The 19787-nt window shown below is 42.9% G+C and overlaps 1 protein-coding gene across 1 annotated transcript in view; it reads right to left on the bottom strand.

Annotated features, from left to right (window-relative positions):
- Positions 1-1481: 1481 nt before the first annotated feature.
- Positions 1482-19787, bottom strand: part of LOC118946760 (mastermind-like protein 3) — a 231003-nt gene continuing 212697 nt past the window's right edge. The window contains 2 exon segments of the mRNA XM_090210029.1: positions 1482-7323; positions 13141-13225. Coding sequence (XP_090066155.1) covers positions 6203-7323; positions 13141-13225 — 1206 coding nt within the window. The 3' untranslated portion in view covers positions 1482-6202.

Raw genomic sequence — 19787 nt, 5'->3', positions numbered from 1 at the left:
GTGTGCCCTCAATGGACAAAAGGGTTCCTACAAGACTCACACAACACGACAGAACCACAGAGGACAGGGGTCCCTCGCGTGGCTCAGTCCGTAGAGCGTGGCACTTGCAACGGCCAGGGTTGTGGGTTCGATCTCCACGGGGGGGGGGGGGGGGACCAGTACGGGGAAAAAATACTACAATGTATCCAGTCACTACTGTCAGTCTCTCTGGATAAGAACATCTGCTAAATGACTCACATGTAAATGTTGTCCTCTCACTACAGTCAGTCTCTCTGGATAAGAGCGTCTGCTAAATGACTCACATGTAAATGTTGTCCTCTCACTACAGTCAGTCTCTCTGGATAAGAGCGTCTGCTAAATGACTCACATGTAAATGTTGTCCTCTCACTACTGTCAGTCTCTCTGGATAAGAACGTCTGCTAAATGACTCACATGTAAATGTTGTCCTCTCACTACTGTCAGTCTCTCTGGATAAGAACGTCTGCTAAATGACTGACATGTAAATGTTGTCCTCTCACTACTGTCAGTCTCTCTGGATAAGAACGTCTGCTAAATGACTCACATGTAAATGTTGTCCTCTCACTACTGTCAGTCTCTCTGGATAAGAACGTCTGCTAAATGACTGACATGTAAATGTTGTCCTCTCACTACTGTCAGTCTCTCTGGATAAGAGCGCCTGCTAAATGACTCACATGTAAATGTTGTCCTCTCACTACTGTCAGTCTCTCTGGATAAGAACGTCTGCTAAATGACTCACATGTAAATGTTGTCCTCTCACTACTGTCAGTCTCTCTGGATAAGAACGTCTGCTAAATGACTGACATGTAAATGTTGTCCTCTCACTACTGTCAGTCTCTCTGGATAAGAGCGTCTGCTAAATGACTGACATGTAAATGTTGTCCTCTCACTACTGTCAGTCTCTCTGGATAAGAGCGTCTGCTAAATGACTCACATGTAAATGTTGTCCTCTCACTACAGTCAGTCTCTCTGGATAAGAGCGTCTGCTAAATGACTCACATGTAAATGTTGTCCTCTCACACAGAAACCACCAGACCAAAGACATTATATTTCATATGATCAGCGAGAACAGAGAAACCACCAGACTGAAGACATTATATTTCATATGATCAGAGAAACCACCAGACTGAAGACATTATATTTCATATGATCAGCGAAACCACCAGACTGAAGACATTATATTTCATATGATCAGCGAAACCACCAGACTGAAGACATTATATTTCATATGATCAGCGAGAACAGAGAAACCACCAGACTGAAGACATTATATTTCATATGATCAGAGAAACCACCAGACTGAAGACATTATATTTCATATGATCAGCGAGAACAGAGAAACCACCAGACCGAAGACATTATATTTCATATGATCAGCGAGAACAGAGAAACCACCAGACCAAAGACATTATATTTCATATGATCAGCGAGAACAGAGAAACCACCAGACTGAAGACATTATATTTCATATGATCAGCGAGAACATTCTCTCTTTATTCGTATATATATTTTTTTAGAAAAACAAGTGTTTTTGTTTTTGTTTGTAATTGTCTTGTGTGTTTTAACATTTTCAGAATTCTGTACAGGATAAAGAGAAAGAAATCACTGCTTTTAGGTACAGAGTCAAAATCTCAAACTAGAAAAAAAATAACTTTCAGAATCAACAGTAGAAGAAGTTTTACAATAGAAATGAGCAGTCAAGACATCGTCAGAAGTGCAACGGCTCTGATGGGTTAAGAGTGGAAAACAATTACTGAAATAAAAATACTCCTCTATTTTTAATAAAAAAAACAAAAACAAAACGGTCATTTCTTTACAGAGTAGAGACGGTAATTATCTGATGTAAAAAAAACATATTTACAAATAGCCGTTATTTTAGTGGATGTATTGTCCCTCGTCGTCGTCACATCAGCACCGGTACAAACGAACAACTCAAAAGTTTAAAAGAAGACAAAAGTTACAGTTAACGACAATAAATCGGAAAATTACGTTTGACTTGGTCCCGGAAATAATGTCCGCACCACAAATCCCACCCTATTCCCTACCGAGTGCACTACTTTCGACCAGGGCCCATAGGGAATAAGGGAATAGGGAATAAGGACACAGACAACGATATTTGGAGGAAGCTTCTTTTTTTGTTGTTGTCACTTGGACAAAGAGGACCAAAAGTCAAGGGTCGCGACCTTTACGTGACCTTCGGGATCCCATAACACTGACCAGGAAGTGTTTAATGCTCAACCCTTCACACTCGACAAGCAGCCTCCTCTGAGTAGGACGAAGTTACGCCCCCCCCCTTTAGACACTGACCTAAGATCAGTTTTGTGTTTGTCCTCTCCCAACAGTGAAGGGTGGAGGGTTTGAGGAACTGATCCTAGATCTACCTTTAAGGGGCACTCTGACCTGTCTTTCTCACAACACTACAGAATCACAGAGGACAACCTACATTACCAAAATATGAAAATAAAATATCAACTAAACATTTATCGAAACAATTTCATGGGCGTTTTACCAACCGTAGCGATGCTTTGGAGAGAGGTCAACTTCCAACTCACTTAGATACACTAAAACTACGTGTATATCTGACAGAATATAATCAACAACATTTGTGTGGTTGCTATGGCGAGGCAGTGAACTAACAAGGGGTTAGTTAAGACTAGTAGAAGGTTTTTTGGCTGGTTTGTTGACATGACAGAATTCTCCTGTTCTCGTCACATTGACGTTGAGAGAAGCCCGGGGTCAAACCTACCTCTTTCTCCGCCCAACACTCACCGTTGGGGGGTAAAAAAGAGGGGGGGACACTGGTAATAGTGTCATTGTACAAGCCACCATCACAACCTCATTTTTGAAACCTCTCCATCTCGTGAGGGTTGGACGTATGTATCTCTCTTCACAGTCAAACACTTGATGTTCGCAACACGTGGAACCGACAACACAGAGCTCAGATCCATCAACAGCTCGTTGTGTGTAGAGGTCTACAGGACCAAAGCAGCAGAGGAGACAACAGAGATAGTATGAATTGAGTTGAAGGTAAAGTTAACTGTCAAAATAACATTTCATTTCAGACCAATTTGGGAAAAGAACTTAGAATTTTTTAAAAGCATTAAACACAAAAAAATCCTGTCCTTGGGGATCCAAGATGGCCGACAAACGGCTGTTAGTTTCTATTTCAAATGAAGTCACTTGTGGTGCTTGAATACATTCACTGCCCAGCTAATCCTGTTGCTATACGTCTTTTTGATCCATTTCTATAGAGTTGGTAATAACACGGACAGAGGATGATGTCATGTTGTTACTCCCTTAACTGCCTGACTGACTAACTGACTGACTGACTGGCTGACAATGATCTACTTCTCCTTTCAGCCGTCGGGGAGCGGTGTGTGTGTGGTGTGTGTGTGTGTGTGTGCTGTGTGTGTGGCGTGTGTGCAACAGCTACCAGTGAACAGGAAATGAAGAGAAGCTCGGCTGCTCGGCTCAGAGAGAGAGAGAGTAGGCCGGTTGCTTAGCAACAGGACCGCGGGGCGACCGCACAGCGCCTGCGCTAAATACCGCCACAAAAGAAGAACGCAATCTGTTTTGTTTTGATGTTTTCACAGTACACACAGCCAGACGAACAAACCAACCAACGCAGACAAAAAACAAGTCTCTAGAGAGGAGAGATGGGAGGGAGGGAGAGAGGGGGAGGGAAAGAGTGGGAAGAGAGGGAGAGAGAGGGAAAAAGTGGGGAGAGAGGGGAGGGAGAGTGAGAAAGAGAGAGTGGGAAGGGAGGGAGAGAGAGAAAGAGGGAGGGAGGGAAAGAGTGGGGAGAGAAAGAGAGAGAGAGAGAGAGAGGGAGGGAGGGAGGGAGGGAGAGAGAGAGTGATCTCAACCACTTCTCAGACAGACAGAGGTGACAGCTCTCTACTGAGCTCTGATGGCTGTTACAGAAGTGGGTTGTGTGTTTATCTCCTTGCCTTTATCTCCTGCTTGTCTGTCTGCTTGTCTGTCTGCTTGTCTGTCCGTCTGCTTGTCTGTCCGTCTGCTTGTCTGTCCGTCTGCCTGCCTGCCTGTCTGTCTGTCTGTCTGTCTGTCTGTCTGTCTGTCTGTCTGTCTGTCTGTCTGTCTGTCTGTCTGTCTGTCTGTCTGTCTCTCAAAGGGACCTGCATGTGTAGAAATGCTACGATCACATGCCACACGCCATCACACACAGCATGAACATAACGAGATGTGAAACCTGTCAGGCACAATCCAATAACCCAGGTATCCAAGAAGAACTAATACCGGAAAAATAAATAGAGATGTTCTACCCCTATATTGAAAAACAAATATTAAAAAGACTCCCCTGTTTGAGAGCTTGTAGTCAGTCTCCCGTCTCTCCTGTCTTGTAGTCAGTCTCCTGTCTCTCCTGTCTTGTAGTCAGTCTCCCGTCTCTCCTGTTTTGTAGTCAGTCTCCCGTCTCTCCTGTCTTGTAGTCAGTCTCCCGTCTCTCCTGTCTTGTAGTCAGTCTCCCGTCTCTCCTGTCTTGTAGTCAGTCTCCTGTCGCTCCTGTCTTGTAGTCAGTCCCAGTCTCTCCTGTCTTGTAGTCAGTCTCCCGTCTCTCCTGTTTTGTAGTCAGTCTCCCTTCTCTCCTGTCTCTCCTGTCTTGTAGTCAGTCTCCTATCTCTCCTGTCTTGTAGTCAGTCTCCTGTCTCTCCTGTCTTGTAGTCAGTCTCCTATATCTCCTGTCTTGTAGTCAGTCTCCTGTCTCTCCTGTCTTGTAGTCAGTCTCCTATATCTCCTGTCTTGTAGTCAGTCTCCTGTCTCTCCTGTCTTGTAGTCAGTCTCCTATATCTCCTGTCTTGTAGTCAGTCTCCTGTCTCTCCTGTCTTGTAGTCAGTCTCCTATATCTCCTGTCTTGTAGTCAGTCTCCTGTCTCTCCTGTCTTGTAGTCAGTCTCCTGTCTCTCCTGTCTTGTAGGCAGTCTCCTGTCTCCCCTGTCTTGTAGTCAGTCTCCTGTCTCTCCTGTCTTGTAGTCAGTCCCAGTCTCTCCTGTCTCTCCTGTCTTGTAGTCAGTCCCAGTCTCTCCTGTCTTGTAGACAGTCTCCTGTCTCTCCTGTCGTGTAGTCAGTCTCCTGTCTCTCCTGTCTTGTAGTCAGTCTCCAGTCTCTCCTGTCTTGTAGTCAGTCTCCTGTCTCTCCTGTCTTGTAGTCAGTCTCCTATATCTCCTGTCTTGTAGTCAGTCTCCTGTCTCTCCTGTCTTGTAGTCAGTCTCCTGTCTCTCCTGTCTTGTAGTCAGTCTCCAGTTTCTCCTGTCTTGTAGTCAGTCTCATGTCTCTCCTGTCTTGTAGTCAGTCTCCTGTCTCTCCTGTCTTGTAGTCAGTCTCTCCTGTCTTGTAGTCAGTCTCCTGTCTCTCCTGTCTTGTAGTCAGTCTCCAGTTTCTCCTGTCTTGTAGTCAGTCTCATGTCTCTCCTGTCTTGTAGTCAGTCTCCTGTCTCTCCTGTCTTGTAGTCAGTCTCTCCTGTCTTGTAGTCAGTCTCTCCTGTCTTGTAGTCAGTCTCTCCTGTCTTGTAGTCAGTCTCCAGTTTCTCCTGTCTTGTAGTCAGTCTCCTGTCTCTCCTGTCTTGTAGTCAGTCTCCCATCTCTCCCGTCTCTCCTGTCTTGTAGTCAGTCTCCTGTCTCTCCTGTCTTGTAGTCAGTCTCCTGTCTCTCCTGTCTTGTAGTCAGTCCCAGTCTCTCCCGTCTCTCCTGTCTTGTAGTCAGTCTCCTGTCTCTCCTGTCTTGTAGTCAGTCTCCTGTCTCTCATGTCTTGTAGTCAGTCCCAGTCTCTCCTGTCTCTCCTGTCTTGTAGTCAGTCTCCTGTCTCTCCTGTCTTGTAGTCAGTCTCCCGTCTCTCCTGTATGAACCTATGGGCCCAGTTGACACACTGCTAAAGGGTTGGGTTCAAATCACGGCCCAAAAGGACAAAACCAAAATCACTTCCCTTTCTTGAATGATATTTCACAACCACCAGACCGCGTTTACCATTAGAGGCCTTTTAAATACCGTGACAGTACACACACACACACACATAAATACACGACACAGAACTCTTCCTGTCCGTTCTTTACAAAGCAGAATATGCCGTCTGTCCATCCGTCTGTCCAGTTCTCTCGTCTCAATAAAGTTTTCCCCACGCAGTTTTGTCGTTAGTCCCTCCAGTAAAAACTCCCCACTACATTTCCAGCTCTGCTATTGGTTGGGGAAGAACTCTTCCATCCAACCGTCACTTGAGTCCAAGTCCGCCCCTGTCCCGTCGGCCAATCCGAACCCTCCGCCCGACGGCGCCACCTGCCCGCCAACGTATCCATAAGATGACAGGTCCTGACTAGACGTCCTCTGGTAGCCCTGAGGCTGACCTCCGACCCCTACCCCTCCTTGTCCCACATACCCTCCTCCACCGCCAGGGCCCACCCCCATCGCCGGCCCCTGTCCAAAGGCCCCCATGTTGGGCACGCCCTGGCCCATCACCCCCTGTCCCGGCATTACCATGGGTCTGGGCTGGTTGGTCCTTGGCTGTCCTGGTCCAGCCATGCCCGCCGCAGGGTTCATTGCCCTGGGGTCCATGGGCCCGGCCATGCCCGCCGCAGGGTTCATAGCCCTGGGGTCCATGGGCTGGCCCTGACCCATAGCCTGGGGGTGGCCCTGTGGGTGCCCAGGGAAGTGTTGCTTGGCCAGGCGTGGGTGTGGAGGCTGCTGTCCGGGTCCAGGCTGCATGGAGCCGTAGCCCCCCTGGGCCGAGCCAAAGCCCACCATATCGCCTGTAGTCCTGCCTGGTCCTCCTACCCCTCCTGGCCCTCCCATCCCCTGGAGGGACTGCCCCTGCTGGGGTGGCCACCCTCCCATCCCTCCCTGTGGTCCTCCTCCTCCCGGTCCTCCTCCAATTCCCAGCATGCCCTGCAACCTCTGGGCCTGGGCTTTGGGCGGCCCCTTGAGGGGCTGCTGGGACATGGAGTTCATCATCATCCCCTGTGGTCCTCCGTATCCTCCTCCACCTCCAACCCCTCCTCCCGCCTGCCTCTGGACCTGCGTCGCTGGGTTGTGTCCTGGTGGAAGACCCATGGAGGCCTGGACGCTTTGGTTCTGGTGCTGCATCATTTGGCTCATGGAGGGGTTGAGGCTGTAGAGGGACTGCTGGCCGGCTCCCTGCCCGCCGTAGGGGAGGCCCATGTCGGGTTGGGGACCCACCGAGCCACCTGGGATGCCCTGGTTCATCTGGACCATCTGCTGGTTCTGTTGTTGTTGTTGGAGGAGGCGGGTGGCGCGGATGTTCTGGAGTGCCTGGCTCCTCACCGCCATCTCCTGGGGTGATCCTGGTGGGACAGAAAGGAAAGAAGAGAGGTTAGAGAGAGGAGAGAGAGGGGAGGAGAGAGAGGGGAGGAGAGAGAGGGGACAGGAGGGCAGGAGAGAGAGAGAGGACAGGAGGGGATGAGAGAGAGGGGACAGGAGGGCAGGAGAGAGAGAGAGGACAGGAGGGGGGGAGAGAGAGAGGACAGGAGGGGAGGAGAGAGAGATGACAGGAGGGGAGGAGAGAGAGGGGATAGGAGGGGAGGAGAGAGAGGGGACAGGAGGGGAGGAGAGAGAGGGGACAGGAGGGGAGGAGAGAGAGGACAGGAGGGGAGGGAGAGAGAGGACAGGAGGAGAGAGAGGACAGGAGGGGAGAGAGAGAGAGGACAGGAGGGGAGAGAGAGAGAGAGGACAGGAGGGGAGAGAGAGGACAGGAGGAGAGAGAGAGGACAGGAGGAGAGAGGGGACAGGAGGGGAGAGAGAGGACAGGAAGAGAGAGAGGACAGGAGGGGAGGAGAGAGAGGGGACAGGGGGGAGGAGCGAGAGAGGACAGGAGGGGAGGAGAGAGAGACGACAGGAAGAGAGAGAGGACAGGAGGGGAGGAGAGAGGGGACAGGAGGGGAGAGAGAGGACAGGAGGAGAGAGAGAGGACAGGAAGAGAGAGAGAGGACAGGAAGAGAGAGAGGACAGGAGGGGAGGAGAGAGAGGGGACAGGAGGGGAGGAGAGAGAGGGGACAGGAGGGCAGGAGAGAGAGGACAGGAGGGGAGGAGAGAGAGATGACAGGAGGGGAGGAGAGAGAGGGGATAGGAGGGGAGGAGAGAGAGGGGATAGGAGGGGAGGAGAGAGAGGGGACAGGAGGAGAGAGAGGACAGGAGGGGAGAGAGAGGACAGGAGGGGAGAGAGAGGACAGGAGGAGAGAGAGAGGACAGGAGGAGAGAGGGGACAGGAGGGGAGAGAGAGGACAGGAAGAGAGAGAGGACAGGAGGGGAGGAGAGAGAGGGGACAGGGGGGAGGAGCGAGAGAGGACAGGAGGGGAGGAGAGAGAGACGACAGGAAGAGAGAGAGGACAGGAGGGGAGGAGAGAGGGGACAGGAGGGGAGAGAGAGGACAGGAGGAGAGAGAGAGGACAGGAAGAGAGAGAGAGGACAGGAAGAGAGAGAGGACAGGAGGGGAGGAGAGAGTGGGGACAGGGGGGAGGAGCGAGAGAGGACAGGAGGGGAGGAGAGAGAGGGGACAGGAGGAGAGAGAGGACAGGAGGGGAGGAGAGTGGGGACAGGGGGGAGGAGCGAGAGAGGACAGGAGGGGAGGAGAGAGAGGGGACAGGAGGAGAGAGAGAGGGGACAGGAGGAGAGAGAGAGGTGTGTTAAAGACCAACAGAGTGGTCACTGAGGTTTCTGTGATCAATTTGTCCTTTTATTCACAGTTTGATTACTTCTTATAAGGTCACCAATATTCCACATGTGAAGTACACAGACGACGCGATATCTCTCTCTCTCTCTCAGGGAGGAGCAGATCTATCTGTCTGTCTCTCTCTCTCTCTCTCTCTCTCTCTCTCTTGGACAGCGTCTCCGGAACTCTGGGGGATCCGGGACCGGTTGCCAAGGTAACAAGCAGAGACAGAATATTTTTTCAGGAGGAAATTACCAAAGAGGAGTAGCGGAACGATATGGAACGCCTACGACGGTAGGGGGGGGGGGGGGGGAGATAGACAGAGGCAGGGGGAGAGAGCGAATACGCAGAGGAGAATCTGATTGGTCAGAGATGATATCATCTTCAACAGTGTGTGTGACAAGGTTTATGAGCAGGTGTGTGCGTGTTTGTGCATGCACATGTGTATGTGTTTCCATGCATGTGGGTATGTCAGGGTTTAGGTGTGTGTGTTGCACCCCTGATACTGGCTGACCTGTGGGTAGAGGGGGGGGGGGGTATATAATATATTACCTTGATACTGGTTGACCTGTGGGTAGGGGGGGGGGGGTATATAATATATTACCTTGATACTGGTTGACCTGTGGGTAGGGGGGGGGGTATATAATATATTACCTTGATACTGGTTGACCTGTGGGTAGGGGGGGGGTATATAATATATTACCTTGATACTGGTTGACCTGTGGGTAGGGGGGGGGGGGGTATATAATATATTACCTTGATACTGGTTGACCTGTGGGTAGGGGGGGGGGGATATATAATATATTACCTTGATACTGGTTGACCTGTGGGTAGGGGGGGGGGTATATAATATATTACCTTGATACTGGTTGACCTGTGGGTAGGGGGGGGGGGTATATAATATATTACCTTGATACTGGTTGACCTGTGGGTAGGGGGGGGGGGGTATATAATATATTACCTTGATACTGGTTGACCTGTGGGTAGGGGGGGGGGGGGTATATGATATATATTACCTTGATACTGGTTGACCTGTGGGTAGGGGGGGGGGGTATATAATATATTACCTTGATACTGGTTGACCTGTGGGTAGGGGGGGGGGGGGTATATAATATATTACCTTGATACTGGTTGACCTGTGGGTAGGGGGGGGGGGTATATAATATATTACCTTGATACTGGTTGACCTGTGGGTAGGGGGGGGGGGGGGGGGGTATATAATATGTTACCTTGATACTGGTTGACCTGTGGGTAGGGGGGGGGGGTATATAATATATTACCTTGATACTGGTTGACCTGTGGGTAGGGGGGGGAGGGGTATATAATATATTACCTTGATACTGTTTGACCTGTGGGTAGGGGGGGGGGGGTATATAATATGTTACCTTGATACTGGTTGACCTGTGGGTAGGGGGGGGAGGGGTATATAATATGTTACCTTGATACTGGTTGACCTGTGGGTAGGGGGGGGGGGGTATATAATATATTACCTTGATACTGGTTGACCTGTGTGTAGGGGGGGGGGGGGGGGGGGTATATAATATATTACCTTGATACTGGTTGACCTGTGGGTAGGGGGGGGGGGGTATATAATATATTACCTTGATACTGGTTGACCTGAGGGTAGGGGGGGGGGGGGGTATATAATATATTACCTTGATACTGGTTGACCTGTGGGTAGGGGGTATATAATATATTACCTTGATACTGGTTGACCTGTGGGTAGGGGGGGGGGGGTATATAATATATTACCTTGATACTGGTTGACCTGAGGGTAGGGGGGGGGGGGGGTATATAATATATTACCTTGATACTGGTTGACCTGTGGGTGGGGGGGGGGGGGGGGTATATAATATATTACCTTGATACTGGTTGACCTGTGGGTAGGGGGGGGGGGGGTATATAATATATTACCTTGATACTGGTTGACCTGTGGGTAGGGGGGAGGGGGGGTATATAATATATTACCTTGATACTGGTTGACCTGTGGGTAGAGGGGGGGGGGGGTATATAATATATTACCTTGATACTGGTTGACCTGTGGGTAGGGGGGGGGGGTATATAATATATTACCTTGATACTGGTTGACCTGTGGGTGGGGGGGGGGGGGTATATAATATATTACCTTGATACTGGTTGACCTGTGGGTAGGGGGGGGGGGGGGGATATAATATATTACCTTGATACTGGTTGACCTGTGGGTAGGGGGGGGGGGGTATATAATATATTACCTTGATACTGGTTGACCTGTGGGTAGGGGGGGGGGGTATATAATATATTACCTTGATACTGGTTGACCTGTGGGTAGGGGGGGGGGGGGGGGTATATAATATATTACCTTGATACTGGTTGACCTGTGGGTAGGGGGGGGGGGGGGTATATAATATATTACCTTGATACTGGTTGACCTGTGGGTAGGGGGTATATAATATATTACCTTGATACTGGTTGACCTGTGGGTAGGGGGGGGGGGGGGTATATAATATATTACCTTGATACTGGTTGACCTGTGGGTAGGGGGGGGGGGGTATATAATATATTACCTTGATACTGGTTGACCTGTGGGTAGGGGGGGGGGGGGGGGTATATAATATATTACCTTGATACTGGTTGACCTGTGGGTAGGGGGGGGGGGGGGTATATAATATATTACCTTGATACTGGTTGACCTGTGGGTAGGGGGGGGGGGGGGGGTATATAATATATTACCTTGATACTGGTTGACCTGTGGGTAGGGGGGGGGGGGGTATATAATATATTACCTTGATACTGGTTGACCTGTGGGTAGGGGGGGGGGGGTATATAATATATTACCTTGATACTGGTTGACCTGTGCGTAGGGGGGGGGGCTATATAATATATTACCTTGATACTGGTTGACCTGTGGGTAGGGGGGGGGGGGTATATAATATATTACCTTGATACTGGTTGACCTGTGGGTAGGGGGGGGGGTATATAATATATTACCTTGATACTGGTTGACCTGTGGGTGGGGGGGGTATATAATATATTACCTTGATACTGGTTGACCTGTGGGTAGGGGGGGGGGGTATATAATATATTACCTTGATACTGGTTGACCTGTGGGTGGGGGGGGTGGGGGGGGGGGGGGGGGGGTATATAATATATTACCTTGATACTGGTTGACCTGTGGGTGGGGGGGGGGGGGGGGGGGGTATATAATATATTACCTTGATACTGGTTGACCTGTGGGTGGGGGGGGTGGGGGGGGGGTATATAATATATTACCTTGATACTGGTTGACCTGTGGGTAGGGGGGGGGGGGGGTATATAATATATTACCTTGATACTGGTTGACCTGTGGGTAGGGGGGGGGGGGATATAATATATTACCTTGATACTGGTTGACCTGTGGGTAGGGGGGGGGGGGGGGTATATAATATATTACCTTGATACTGGTTGACCTGTGGGTAGGGGGGAGGGGGGGTATATAATATATTACCTTGATACTGGTTGACCTGTGGGTAGGGGGTGGGGGGGGGTATATAATATATTACCTTGATACTGGTTGACCTGTGGGTAGGGGGGGGGGGGGGGTATATAATATATTACCTTGATACTGGTTGACCTGTGGGTAGGGGGGGGGGGGGGGATATAATATATTACCTTGATACTGGTTGACCTGTGGGTAGGGGGGGGGGGGGGGTATATAATATATTACCTTGATACTGGTTGACCTGTGGGTAGGGGGGGGGGGGTATATAATATATTACCTTGATACTGGTTGACCTGTGGGTAGGGGGGGGGGGGGTATATAATATATTACCTTGATACTGGTTGACCTGTGGGCGGGGGGGGGGGTATATAATATATTACCTTGATACTGGTTGACCTGTGGGTAGGGGGGGGGGGTATATAATATATTACCTTGATACTGGTTGACCTGTGGGTAGAGGGGGGGGGGGGTATATAATATATTACCTTGATACTGGTTGACCTGTGGGTAGAGGGGGGGGGGGGTATATAATATATTACCTTGATACTGGTTGACCTGTGGGTAGGGGGGGGGTATATAATATATTACCTTGATACTGGTTGACCTGTGGGTAGAGGGGGGGGGGGGTATATAATATATTACCTTGATACTGGTTGACCTGTGGGCGGGGGGGGGGTATATAATATATTACCTTGATACTGGTTGACCTGTGGGTAGGGGGGGGGGCATATAATATATTACCTTGATACTGGTTGACCTGTGGGTGGGGGGGGGGGGGTATATAATATATTACCTTGATACTGGTTGACCTGTGGGTAGGGGGGGGGGTATATAATATATTACCTTGATACTGGTTGACCTGTGGGTGGGGGGGGGGGGTATATAATATATTACCTTGATACTGGTTGACCTGTGGGTAGGGGGGGGGGGGGTATATAATATATTACCTTGATACTGGTTGACCTGTGGGTAGGGGGGGGGTATATAATATATTACCTTGATACTGGTTGACCTGTGGGTAGGGGTTTCTCTGACCCTGGACCATCTGTCTGGGGAGATGCTGCTGCTGCTGCTGCTGGAGCTACACAAACGACCACAGAAGAAGAACAGACAACCACATAACTTCCTGTTTCATGACATCATTTCCCGCTATCCCACTGGAAAGGTCAAATAAAGGCCAATTCAGCCGAAAAGTACTGGCTACAGTCACCGGGGACGACCATGAAACAGCAGTACAATGTGACTGACAATCTGCCTGAACTCTCACAAGAACACTTTTCACATCAAATGTTGATCTCTGTTTGTTGACAAACCAACTGTACCAACCTGTTATAAATAGAGAGTCTGGAGTGTGAATAATGTCAGTCAATTTAAAATGTTAATTTAGTGGTTAATAATCAGTATATATATATCTATAGTCTGTAGTGTTAGTAATCAGTATATATATATATATAGTCTGTAGTGTTAGTAATCAGTATATATATCTATAGTGTTAGTAATCAGTATATATATATATCTATAGTCTGTAGTGTTAGTAATCAGTATATATATATCTATAGTCTATAGTGTTAGTAATCAGTATATATATCTATAGTCTGTAGTGTTAATAATCAGTATATATATATATATAGTCTATAGTGTTAGTAATCAGTATATATATCTATAGTCTGTAGTGTTGGTAATCAGTATATATATATATATATAGTCTATAGTGTTAGTAATCAGTATATATATCTATAGTCTGTAGTGTTGGTAATCAGTATATATATATCTATAGTCTATAGTGTTAGTAATCAGTATATATATCTATAGTCTGTAGTGTTGGTAATCAGTATATATATATATATAGTCTATAGTGTTAGTAATCAGTATATATATCTATAGTCTATAGTGTTAGTAATCAGTATATATATCTATAGTCTGTAGTGTTGGTAATCAGTATATATATATCTATAGTCTATAGTGTTAGTAATCAGTATATATATCTATAGTCTGTAGTGTTGGTAATCAGTATATATATATATAGTCTATAGTGTTAGTAATCAGTATATATATCTATAGTCTGTAGTGTTAATAATCAGTATATATATCTATAGTGTTAATAATCAGTATATATATCTATAGTCTGTAGTGTTAATAATCAGTATATATATCTAGTGTTAGTAATCAGTATATATATCTATAGTCTGTAGTGTTAATAATCAGTATATATATATATATAGTCTATAGTGTTAGTAATCGGTATATATATCTATAGTCTGTAGTGTTAGTAATCAGTATATATATATCTATAGTCTGTAGTGTTAGTAATCAGTATTATTATATATAGTCTGTAGTGTTAGTAATCAGTATATATATCTATAGTGTTAATAATCAGTATATATATCTATAGTCTGTAGTGTTAGTAATCAGTAGATATATCTATAGTGTTAATAATCAGTATATATATCTATAGTCTGTAGTGTTAGTAATCAGTATATATATCTATAGTCTGTAGTGCTAGTAATCAGTATATATATCTATAGTCTGTAGTGTTAGTAATCAGTATATATATCTATAGTCTGTAGTGTTAATAATCAGTATATATATCTATAGTCTGTAGTGTTAGTAATCAGTATATATATATCTATAGTCTGTAGTGCTAGTAATCAGTATATATATCTATAGTCTGTAGTGTTAGTAATCAGTATATATATATATCTATAGTCTGTAGTGTTAGTAATCAGTATATATATCTATAGTCTGTAGTGTTAGTAATCAGTATATATATATATCTATAGTCTGTAGTGTTAGTAATCAGTATATATATATCTATAGTCTGTAGTGTTAGTAATCAGTATATATATATATAGTCTGTAGTGTTAATAATCAGTATATATATCTATAGTGTTAATAATCAGTATATATATCTATAGTCTGTAGTGTTAGTAATCAGTATATATAGTCTGTAGTGTTAGTAATCAGTATATATATCTATAGTCTGTAGTGTTAATAATCAGTATACATAGTCTATAGTCTGTAGTGTTAGTAATCAGTATATATATCTATAATCTGTAGTGCTAGTAATCAGTATATATATCTATAGTCTGTAGTGTTAGTAATCAGTATATATATCTATAGTCTGTAGTGTTAGTAATCAGTATATACATCTATAGTCTATAGTGTTAGTAATCAGTATATATATATCTATAGTCTATAGTGTTAGTAATCAGTATATATATCTATAGTCTGTAGTGTTAATAATCAGTATATACATCTATAGTCTATAGTGTTAGTAATCAGTATATATATATCTATAGTCTGTAGTGTTAGTAATCAGTATATATATCTATAGTCTGTAGTGTTAGTAATCAGTATATATATCTATATAGTCTATAGTGTTAGTAATCAGTATATATATCTATAGTGTTAGTAATCAGTATATATATCTATAGTCTGTAGTGTTAGTAATCAGTATATATATCTATAGTCTGTAGTGTTAGTAATCAGTATATATATCTATAGTCTGTAGTGTTAGTAATCAGTATATATATATATCTATAGTCTGTAGTGTTAGTAATCAGTATATATATCTATAGTCTGTAGTGTTAGTAATCAGTATATATATATCTATATTCTGTAGTGTTAGTAATCAGTATATATATCTATAGTCTGTAGTGTTAGTAATCAGTATATATATCTATAGTCTGTAGTGCTAGTAATCAGTATATACATCTATAGTCTGTAGTGTTAGTAATCAGTATATATATATATATATATATATATATAGTCTATAGTGTTAGTAATCGGTATATATATCTATAGTCTGTAGTGTTAGTAATCGGTATATATATCTATAGTCTATAGTGTTAGTAATCAGTATATATATATATAGTCTGTAGTGTTAGTAATCAGTATATATATCTATAGTCTATAGTGTTAGTAATCAGTATATATATCTATAGTCTATAGTGTTAGTAATCAGTATATATATCTATAGTCTGTAGTGTTAGTAATCAGTATATATATATATATATAGTCTATTGTGTTAGTAATCAGTATATATATCTATAGTCTGTAGTGTTAGTAATCAGTATATATATCTATAGTCTGTAGTGTTAGTAATCAGTATATATATCTATAGTCTATAGTGTTAGTAATCAGTATATATATCTATAGTCTGTAGTGTTAATAATCAGTATATATATATCTATAGTCTATAGTGTTAGTAATCAGTATATATATCTATAGTCTGTAGTGTTAATAATCAGTATATATATATATATATATAGTCTATAGTGTTAGTAATCAGTATATATATCTATAGTCTATAGTGTAAGTAATCAGTATATATATCTATAGTCTGTAGTGTTAGTAATCAGTATATATATCTATAGTCTATAGTGTTAGTAATCAGTATATATATCTATAGTCTGTAGTGTTAGTAATCAGTATATATATCTATATAGTCTATAGTGTTAGTAATCAGTATATATATATATATAGTCTATAGTGTTAGTAATCAGTATATATATCTATAGTCTGTAGTGTTAGTAATCAGTATATATATCTATAGTCTGTAGTGTTAGTAATCAGTATATATATATATATAGTCTATAGTGTTAGTAATCAGTATTTATATATATATAGTCTATAGTGTTAGTAATCAGTATATATATATATATAGTCTATAGTGTTAGTAATCAGTATATATATCTATAGTCTGTAGTGTTAGTAATCAGTATATATATCTATAGTCTGTAGTGTTAGTAATCAGTATATATATCTATAGTGTTAGTAATCAGTATATATATCTATAGTCTTTAGTGTTAGTAATCAGTATATATATCTATAGTCTGTAGTGTTAGTAATCAGTATATATATCTATAGTATGTAGTGTTGGTAATCAGTATATATATATCTATAGTCTATAGTGTTAGTAATCAGTATATATATCTATAGTCTATAGTGTTAGTAATCAGTATATATATCTATAGTCTGTAGTGTTAATAATCAGTATATATATATCTATAGTCTATAGTGTTAGTAATCAGTATATATATCTATAGTCTATAGTGTTAGTAATCAGTATATATATCTATAGTCTGTAGTGTTAGTAATCAGTATATATATCTATAGTGTTAGTAATCAGTATATATATCTATAGTCTATAGTGTTAGTAATCAGTATATATATCTATAGTGTTAGTAATCAGTATATATATCTATAGTCTATAGTGTTAGTAATCAGTATATATATCTATAGTCTGTAGTGTTAGTAATCAGTATATATATATATATAGTCTGTAGTGTTAGTAATCAGTATATATATATATATAGTCTGTAGTGTTAGTAATCAGTATATATATCTATAGCGTTAGTAATCAGTATATATATCTATAGTCTATAGTGTTAGTAATCAGTATATATATCTATAGTCTGTAGTGTTAATAATCAGTATATACATCTATAGTCTATAGTCTGTAGTGTTAGTAATCAGTATATATATATATAGTCTGTAGTGTTAGTAATCAGTATATATATCTATAGTGTTAGTAATCAGTATATATATCTATAGTGTTAGTAATCAGTATATATATCTATAGTCTGTAGTGTTGGTAATCAGTATATATATCTATAGTCTGTAGTGTTAGTAATCAGTATATACATCTATAGTCTGTAGTGTTAGTAATCAGTATATATATCTATAGTCTGTAGTGTTAGTAATCAGTATATATATCTATAGTCTATAGTGTTAGTAATCAGTATATATATCTATAGTCTGTAGTGTTAGTAATCAGTATATATATCTATAGTCTGTAGTGTTAGTAATCAGTATATATATATATAGTCTATAGTGTTAGTAATCAGTATATATATCTATAGTCTGTAGTGTTAGTAATCAGTATATATATCTATAGTCTGTAGTGTTAGTAATCAGTATATATATCTATAGTCTATAGTGTTAGTAATCAGTATATATATATCTATAGTCTGTAGTGTTAGTAATCAGTATATATATATATCTATAGTCTGTAGTGTTAGTAATCAGTATATATATCTATAGTCTATAGTGTTAGTAATCAGTATATATATATATAGTCTATAGTGTTAGTAATCAGTATATATATCTATAGTCTATAGTGTTAGTAATCAGTATATATATCTATAGTCTGTAGTGTTAGTAATCAGTATATATAGTCTGTAGTGTTAGTAATCAGTATATATATCTATAGTCTATAGTGTTAGTAATCAGTATATATATCTATAGTCTGTAGTGTTAGTAATCAGTATATATATCTATAGTCTGTAGTGTTAATAATCAGTATATATATCTATAGTCTATAGTGTTAGTAATCAGTATATATATCTATAGTCTGTAGTGTTAGTAATCAGTATATATATCTATAGTCTGTAGTGTTAGTAATCAGTATATATATCTATAGTCTATAGTGTTAGTAATCAGTATATATATCTATAGTCTGTAGTGTTAGTAATCAGTATATATATCTATAGTCTGTAGTGTGTAGAATATCTAATATAACGCAGTTTGTTCATTTAGAACACAGCAGGTACAGAGAGAGAACATCAGGAGACAGGAATGTTCCTGGACTGCAGTATGCTTGTTGTGTTGTGCCAATTACAGTTATTAATCCACTTGCTGTGTGTGTGTGTGTGTGTGTGTGTGTGTGTGTGTGTGTGTGTGTGTGTGTTTTGACCTAGGGAGTTCAGAACAGTTTAACACCAGGTTAACCACAGAGGGAAAAATCAAAGTAGAAGACAAAATTATCACAGCAGGTGTTGTGTACACACACACACACACACACACACACACACACACAGAGGACATCAAAGGAATCCTAAAGCATCGGGAGGGGGTTAGTGTAGAGGGGGGATGTTAGTAAACACGAGAGCTGATTATAAATGTGTGTGAGTGACGTTGTGTGTGTGATGTTGTGTGTGTGATGGTGTGTGTCTGTGACGGTGTGTGTGTGATGGTGTGTCTGTGACAGTGTGTGTGTGTGATGGTGTGTCTGTGTCAGTGTGTGTCTGTGATGGTGTGTGTGTGATGGTGTGTCTGTGACGGTGTGTGTGTGACGGAGTGTCTGTGACAGTGTGTGTGTGTAATGGTGTGTCTGTGACAGTGTGTGTCTGTGATGGTGTGTCTGTGACGGTGTGTGTGTTATGGTGTGTCTGTGACAGTGTGTGTCTGTGATGGTGTGTGTGTGACGGTGTGTCTGTGACGGTGTGTCTGTGACAGTGTGTGTGTGTGATGGTGTGTCTGTGACAGTGTGTGTCTGTGATGGTGTGTCTGTGACGGTGTGTGTGTTATGGTGTGTCTGTGACAGTGTGTGTGTGTGATGGTGTGTCTATGACAGTGTGTGTCTGTGATGGTGTGTGTGTGACGGTGTGTCTGTGACGGTGTGTGTGTGACTGTGACGGTGGGTCTGTGATGGTGTGTCTGTGACAGTGTGTGTGTGTGATGGTGTGTGTGTGTGTGATGGTGTGTGTCTGTGACGGTGTGTGTGTGATGGTGTGTCTGTGACAGTGTGTGTGATGGTGTGTCTGTGACGGTGTGTGTGTGACGGTGTGTCTGTGACAGTGTGTGTGTGTGTGTGACGGTGTGTGTGTGTGACGGTGTGTGTGTGTGATGGTGTGTGTGTG

This window comes from Oncorhynchus mykiss, chromosome 19 (genome assembly GCF_057628025.1).
Source record: "Oncorhynchus mykiss isolate SJ-2025 chromosome 19, ASM5762802v1, whole genome shotgun sequence".
NCBI lineage: Eukaryota > Metazoa > Chordata > Actinopteri > Salmoniformes > Salmonidae > Oncorhynchus > Oncorhynchus mykiss.
The sequence above is the reverse complement of the archived record's forward strand: the minus strand, read 5'-3'. Positions and strand labels throughout refer to the sequence as shown.